This window comes from Silurus aristotelis (assembly GCF_946808225.1).
Source record: "Silurus aristotelis genome assembly, chromosome: 14".
Lineage (NCBI taxonomy): Eukaryota > Metazoa > Chordata > Actinopteri > Siluriformes > Siluridae > Silurus > Silurus aristotelis.
Genome location: NC_139587.1, coordinates 13,968,467 through 13,976,932, shown reverse-complemented (window position 1 = coordinate 13,976,932; position 8,466 = coordinate 13,968,467). Strand labels below are relative to the sequence as shown.

Genomic DNA, 8,466 nt, shown 5'->3' with positions numbered 1-8,466 from the left:
CCATGCTTCACTGTCTTCACTGTGTACTGTGGCTTGAGTTCAGAGTTTGGGGGTCGTCTCACAAACTGTCTGTGGCCCTTGGACCCAAAAAGAAAAATTTTACTCTCATCAGTCTACAAAATGTTCCTCCATTTCTCTTTAGGCCAGTTGATGTGTTCTTTGGCAAATTGTAACCTCTTCTGCACATGCCTTTTTTTTAACAGAGGGACTTTGCGGGGGATTCTTGAAAATAGATTAGCTTCACACAGACGTCTTCTAACTGTCACAGTACTTACAGGTAACTCCAGACTGTCTTTGATCATCCTGGAGCTGATCATTGGCTGAGCCTTTGCCATTCTGGTTATTCTTCGGTTCATTTTGATGGTTGTCTTCCGTTTTCTTCCACGTCTCTCTGATTTTGCTCTCCATTTTAAGGCATTGGAGATCATTTTAGCTGAACAGCCTATAATTTTTTGCACCTCTTTATAGGTTTTCTCCTCTCCAATCAACTTTTTAATCATAGTACGCTGTTCTTCTGAACAATGTCTTAAACGACCCATTTTCCTCAGGCTTTCAAATGCATGTTCAACAAGTGCTGGCTTCATCCTTAAATAGGGGCCACCTGATTCACACCTGTTTTTTCACAAAATTAATGACCTCAGTGATTGAATGCCACACTGCTATTTTTTTGAACACACCCCTTTCAACTAATTGCCCAATTGCACAGCCTTACGAGCGTGCATATCATGAATGCTGGGTCTTGTTTGTTTTCTGAGAATCTACTGCACCTACTGGTAACTTGCCTCGTAGCAATAAAAAATATACTAAAAACCTGGATTATTCTGGTTAGTCACTTTGTACTGCTATTAGTTTGAACAATACTGTACTTCTGACTTTGATGAAAGTGATAGTAAAAATACATAAAAATTCTCCCTCGCTCGATTCTGACATTTAACAAACGCAAAAAAATATGTTCATATTTATTGATTTAAAACAGAAAACGTTTACTCTGCTTTAATGTATGACAGTAAAGAAATAAAAGTTTTTGTTTTTTTTCTGAAGTGTATGTAAATATCTGGTTTCAACTGTATTCTTTTTCAATGCACCTTTCTTTTCTTTTCTTTTGTTAAACAAAAAAAAAAAAAAAAGAAAGCCTGAAATTTATATTTTCAACATGCTTTTTTAAGAATATCTACTACATTGTACTGTTATTTATCTGATTTTTTTCACATAGTTAAAAAAGACAGAGCCTTATGTATTCACCTGTACACTCATGCAGTTATCAAGTCTTGCCAATCATGTAACAGCAGCACAAGGCTTGCAGTCATTCTAATACATTAAGGTAAGTGAAGAACATCAGAATGGGGGAAATTTGATCTTTGGTCACATTTTGGATTGTTGTCAAAGGGACCTGTTTTTAGTATTTCAGATATGTAAAACTTCCTGAAATTCTCAATACAACAGTGTGAAGGGATTACATAGAATAATTCCACAAAAAAACTAGCCACTGTTCAGTGCTTCTGACCATTATAATGAGCATGGTGTATAGACACCTGATGGTCACTAGACAAGTTTTCCTCACACCATGCTATATCGAACACACGCACAAATGCGCACATGCACACACGCACAAACACACACACACACACACACACACACACACATTAGTGGACAGTAACAAAATCAATGTAATTTGTTACTGTGCCTTTTTGAATATTTGTACTTAACGGGAGTATTTTCATTTGGGATAAGTAGCTTTAACTGTACTACAATTTAAAGTCAAATACCAGGGTTTACTACACTAGATCTTGCAAAAATAAAATGTGAAATAAAAAATGTATAAAAAAATTGTCATGCTGGCAGCAAGCCACTAATCAGGGTTGAGCACATGCTCTGTTTTGAACTTGCTTAGCACCAACATAAAGTTCAGCATCACTTCAACAGCAAGCAAAACATTTATATGGTTTGATGGAAGAAAGTCCTGACTCTAACTTGCCACAACCCCCGTGGCCTTATTTGTCCTGAAGTTAATTATCCATTTAGTGATCCAGAATCTTAGAATATGCAAGGGGTTGATAGTTCACTTGCTAGTCATCTTTCTTGCCCCTTTCAGAGGATGCTCGTTCTAAAAATGAAGTCATGAATAACTTCCATCCAAGTTATTCATTTTATTTGTACTTTTTCCTTTTAATCTGAAAACTTGTAAAATGTATGTCAAAATGTATGCTTTTAGATTATAGTCAAACAAAGAGCATAGCAAATGAGGGAGAAGATGAAATAAGAGAAGGAGCAGGATAGAGATGCCAAAAAATACACACAGAAAGAAAACAAAAAATAAGCTCATAAACAGTCACTGATTAAGCAATGCTACCATATTTGCTACACAAATGTACACAAACATTACTTGCAGAACTTACAAAAGTAGCGTTCATTCATCCTCTCTGCACATAATACACTGTGGGGCTAAACCCCTCCTAAGGTTTAGACCCTAGAGTCACAAATTACAAGTTGAGCCAACACTTTCAACACTGTTCTCTGGGGCCAGTTCTTCCCTTGCAACATGCTATTGATTTTGCCCAAAATATATAGGATTTTAGCAAGAAGGTGACCTACTTGTGGCCCAAGATGGCTTTTAAGACTTTGGCTCTTACTGCATATTTTACTTTGTTGTTGGAACAGATCTGCCATCCAGAACAGATGGTGAGATTTGAGCAAGGTCCCACTGAGAATCTAGCAGTCAAGAAAACAAATATAAATGGAAAAACATCTAGCGTTGCCTAATTAGTAATAAATTATATTTTACATTTCTATATACCAGTAACTACTAAATAGTTTTTATACATTTAATGCCTCAACAGTGACTCAACAGATTAGTTATTGATATGTGCTGATTATGCAATGCGATGCTATTTGGACAGCATCTGATTCACAGACCAACTGTTTTTCTGTGTATGCTATTAAAATTGATGTGATGATCTTAGAGGAGGTTGGACCATTCAAGCACATGGTGAAATCGGCAAAGACCCCTGCAAAGACCTTTTATTTATTTGTTTATTTATTTATTTATTTGAAAAACTGTATTATAAACTTTTATTTCAATTCTGGCATTTTGAAGAATGTATGAACGTGTAATTTAAGTTGTTGTAATAAATGTCTGTGTTGGGGTTAAGAAATGAGAGAACTGTCTTGAATACCTGAAATTACATTCTAGCCTATACATAAACCTGCACTGTTTCCAAACAGACTCTTCATTATCCAAATGAACTTTAATGCTGTTGTCATATTACTTATATTTATACTCTAAATGTTTATTTATACTTCATTACATATATTTATTAACAGACCTTAATACCAATAATACTTAACTATTACCATTGCAATGTAAAGGATACAAAAATAGGGATATCATTTCAGTTAAAGTAAAAGCTGTTAATTTATAATTTCCACACAGAAGAAGTTTTAATATTCACCCTTCTGTGAAAACTTTTAAAGTGGCATTACACCAGCTAGTCATTTCCTGTAACAGGGCCTTCTGTCTGGTTTTATCCCTTACTTATGACAGCATTAGTTAAGTGTTTAATCATAATTTGTGAAAGCATTTTAAAAAAGGCCCTTCCTGGGAGCATTTCAAAAGAAGCATTGTGTTGTGGTCCAAAATAAAACTCTAGTCATGTGCACTGTCAACATGTTTGTTGAAAAACAAGGACTGTATATGAAAAGAAGAAGAATTACCCATTTTAATATATGGTAGTTCATGGGAATAGAATAAATTCTATTCACAAGCAGGGTATTTCATCCACAAACATTGGCCAAAAATAGCTAGAAGTGCCAAACTTGCATCTAAAATAACAAAGAAATGATTAAAGAAACATAAAGTCAATGATCATATCAGTCAATGACTTTGAACTCAACTAAAAACAGGTGGTCTGAATTGAAGAAGGTATTCACCAGGCATAAGCCTAATAATATAAAAGAGCTTAAAGTATTCTGCATAAAGGAGTTCCCCAAAATTCCTCTACAAGTATTTCCAACCTTGTTGAGCACTACAACGAGATCTGCTGGCTGTCTGCACTATGCATAAATAGAAGAAAATGGTGTTATGCAGAAAATAACTGGCATAGAAGAACAGTGGGTAGGATTGCAGCCTTTCAGAGCCAAGGTCCCTGATTTGATCCTTAACTTGAGTTATTGTCTTTGTGTAGTTACACATTCTATGCTTCCTGTGGGTTTTATCCATGCTCTCTTGTTACCTTCCACTGTCAAAAAACATGTTGCCAGACTCATTGGCTAAAAATGTGAATCTGTGTGTTTATGGTGCCCTGCAATGGACTCTGTCATATCACATAAAGTATATTCCAGCCTCATGCCTAGTGTTCCTGGGCTAGTACACTAGACTGTAGACTGACCAGGTGTATATAGCTATTGTTTTATGAACAATATGCCTAGTTAGTTCATCCAGTAGCTTAGCTCATCCAGTTAGCTTAACTGTAACCACTGACCTGCATAGTGACATAAACGTTTACAATAAATACCACATTGCAAAAAATACAAATACCACTGTAAGTCTGCAATTATTCTTAATTATTATGAATAAGTGTAGGCGCACAGTTGTTTTTTAATAAAAATTTTTGCTAGCTGTTAGATGTCACTACATGACCTTGGTTGGGATGTGCATCAGTTGGTAATTATTCGTTTCACAATGCTCCTGTTGGTTATCTGTGGTTGATGGAAATACAGTTCCATATTTACCTAATTTATAGTTCTGAATTTTAGAAAGTGAATCTTCCTTAATAAGGGCAAACAATTTCAAAATACAACAGAAAACCAGCTTTATTTAAATAGACGTGAGCTACATAGCTAGTTGTACCCACTGACAAATAAATAAAGTTAACGTGATAGGTAGTTATACTGTTTTAAAAAAAGGAAGAATTAAAAAATATGTTTACTTTCCCACTGACTACTGTAAAGTTGGTATGACACTTTAGAACATTCCAGTGGCCTCAAAACAAAAGAAACAACCCAACAACAAAACAAACAAATAAACCAAGAAGAAAAAAAAAGTGACAACTGAACCGGTGATTTGTAACATAATCTACACAATGCTTACAATTATCAAGTGGTATTACAGACTTTAGTACTGGGTCCCACTTAAGTGCAATACATTTTCTTTTTAATTTGTAGCAAATCCATTTTAGTAAAACAACATTATTTGAGACCCTTCTGATTGTCCAAAATTGATAATCCTGCTTGTGGAATGAGTAGTAACAAACACGGCATAAACAAAAACTTTACAAATCAGATTGCTGCTCAAAAAATATCACATTCCCCATTTTAAAAAGAGACACATTTAAATGATGGAGAGATAAAAAAATAAAAATAAAAAAAGAAATTGCACCATAATCCGTTAATTTACTCCTGATGTGTTTTAATGCTGTGTGTGCATGTGAATATTCCTTAAGCTTGCCTAGAAGCAAATGACCTCGTCACTCATAACTACTGCTACATTACAAAACTTTTCACATTTTAGACTGGGTCTATTAAATAATTGTATTTGTTGAAAACAATTTACATTCATATGTTTAAACCCAGGACCTTTATTATCTATAGCATCTGTAGTATAAGCCCTCCTTTTTGTTTCTAGTTACATCACACATGGTACTGAGACTTTGGTTTTAGTGTTTAATGGCAAATTTTGCCTGTTTCCTTTTACCTTAATGTTATTTAGCTGTGTATTTCCATTGTAGACAAAAAATGGTCCATAAAGTAAAACAAGATATTAGTTTTCAAGTGTAATATACAAGCGAGGAACAAAAAAAGGTTATGTTATTAATATAGTGTCTACATTCTAGTCACTCTGCTGGTGCATAAGTTAACACAAAAAATATAAGGCAAAACTCCAATTAATTTTTTTTTACATTTCAATCTCTATTCTTGTCAAGAAATGGGACAAGAATCTAACATGACTTCATGCTTTCCTTATTATTTTAGAACTGTTGCTCTCTGTCTTTTTCGCTTCCTGCCTTGTTTTCTTCCTTCCTCAGTGATCATAGCCCATTTAATACTACATATGTGCCTGGCACATGTTCAGCAGCACAGGATTTTACTGTTGCTCAGTGAACTTGAGGAGTGTGACAGAAAAAGGTAGCATCATTTCGGCTGCTTCTGGACAGGTGTCTCTATTTCTGCATGTAGGAAGCAGGAATGTTTAGAACAGCCTAGCCTGTTTCTTCATCTCATTCCTCTTCCACAGTGCCAGTCGGTCAAACTCAGCCATGGTCATGCCAAAAACCTGGTAGAATTCCTCAGGAGATAGGTGCCTCTGAAAGACACATCGAATTAGAAGAGTGTGAATTCATATGACATAAGACAAATATTTACAGGTTTGTCTCTGTATGTAGTGCATCATTAATCATTATTTATTATGTTTTGCAGACGGTTTATTCTAAGTTCAAAACACAGCGAGTGCCGTGACGACTTTAAAAATACTAAAGAAAAAGTAAAAGTTCAGCAAATCACAGCAAGGCTAGAGCATTGTTTATTTATCCAAAAAGTGTCTCAACTGTACAGTATATCTTATAAACTCAGGTGATATTTACATTATTATAATAGCCTACTTCATACTGACTATTTTTTAGTTTTCAAATAATTTGTGTTGTATTTACCGAATAAATAAAATGTAAGCATACAAATACAATTGAAAAAGCTAACTATCCTTTCTGCTTAGTAGTTTGTCTCTTTTACTTCCACTGTTGATTTGGTTATATAGTGCATATTTAGACTAGCCATTATTTGTCACATATACATTACAACACATTAAAGCCCTTGGAGTACAGAGGGTTAAGGGCCTTGCTTAAGCTTTAACCACTACCTTAACCACTGAGCTACCACCTTAAGTGTTTTTAAATGCAATAGTTAATATGATTTATATTACTTTATCTATAGTCTATAGTCTATATATCGCTTCAGTAGGAGGGGGAAATTATGTCCATATCCAGCTTGATGAAAATGACATTTAACCCTCCCACCTCCATTTTACTGTACATAGTAGGCATATATGTTCATTGTCCCAAAAAGTGGGTCATTGTGTTACTGTAAATAAATTACTGAACAAATGAATAAAAGCTCTGGATGATTTAGTTGTGTATCTATGTAAGTAATGTATAATAAAAGTATAATCTTAAACTAAAGTTAGCATTTTAAAGTATGAGAAAAACATTATCAAGACAAATTATTATTTTACAGTGTAGCTTAGCTCATGACATTAAACAAGTGGCCATGGTTAAGCAAGCTGAATTCATATGCACATTCAAGCAAATATATAAAAGTACTCATTACAGGTTTTGTATAAACAAAAAAGGTTATAGATTATACTTGTTTCAAGTTCTTTATTAATTTTGAAAAGGTGACAGGAAGGAAGCTTGGGGGGCCTCCAATATAAATTTTGCCTAGGGCCTTCAAATGTCTTAAACTGGATAACCTGCTTGAAGTGTTTGAAGAATAAAATTTCACAATGACTTACTTCCAGTCTCGCTCTATCCACGTCTTTTGGCAGCCTATTTCGCCCCCTGGTGGTCACAATCAGTGCCTCATATGGGTAAACCTGTTCGGAGAGTTGCATTAATCACACATTATGTACCTGTACATTTTATGATAAAATATTTTTATAAATTAATTAATACATTAGATATACTTGTGGAAAATAAACATAGCACTATAGCTTATGGATAATATTACATTTTGTTTATACAAGCTATGGCTATCATCACTGCAACTAACATTTACATATGTATTTGATATTAAAAATATGTTTTTACACACACTTGCAAATTAAGTGCCAGTTTTTTGGTGGCAAATTTAACAATACTGTTGGAATTGTATGCATAGACAGACAGTTCAATATTGAAAAGGTACTCAAATAATATATCTGCCAATGAAACAGGACTATTTCAAGCTTGGAATGAGTTCATATGAATAATTTTTATATTTGTTTGATTTTATTCTCAAACAGGAGATACTACATACATGTGACTATATTTAAAATATTTCCACTTGCATGCACTTGCAGGTGCACATTTACATTTACAGTGGAGATTCAGTAAATTTCTTTTCTGTTCCTTTTATCATTTAACTACCATTTTCACACAAAATCTTGTACTTTTTTCCAAACATAGGTAATAGGTCATACGTCTATATTTATTTTTACGTTTTTTTTTTGGTTCATTTGATTATATAATTATTTAATTTCCTTCCCGTGGGCTCACCACCTGCAGGAGGGACCATAAGGGACGGTGCTGTGAGGAGGCCTGCTTAGACTGTTGCCCCCGCGACCCGAATTACGGATAAGCGGGAGAAAATGAATGAATGAATGAATGAATGATTTAATTTTCTTTTCTTTACATTACATCAACCTCAACATACATGAGTAAGCCATAATGTTTCTGTTCAGGGTGTTCAAATAAGTGTTTTGAATAAGATTAGATCTTTTTT

General features: G+C 34.2%; 1 protein-coding gene across 15 annotated transcripts in view; it reads right to left on the bottom strand.

Moving 5' to 3' along the window:
* Positions 1-4,791: 4,791 nt before the first annotated feature.
* Positions 4,792-8,466, bottom strand: part of ablim3 (actin binding LIM protein family, member 3) — a 63,151-nt gene continuing 59,476 nt past the window's right edge. For all 15 annotated transcript variants that reach the window (XR_014536598.1, XR_014536599.1, XR_014536600.1 and 12 more), the window contains 2 exons: positions 7,499-7,579; positions 4,792-6,298 (listed from right to left, as the gene is read on the bottom strand). Coding sequence is in view for 1 of the 15 variants with exons in the window: in XM_083560317.1 (XP_083416443.1) it covers positions 6,185-6,298; positions 7,499-7,579 (195 nt within the window). In the remaining 14 variants the exon portion in view is untranslated. The remainder of the gene's footprint in view (positions 6,299-7,498; positions 7,580-8,466) is intronic.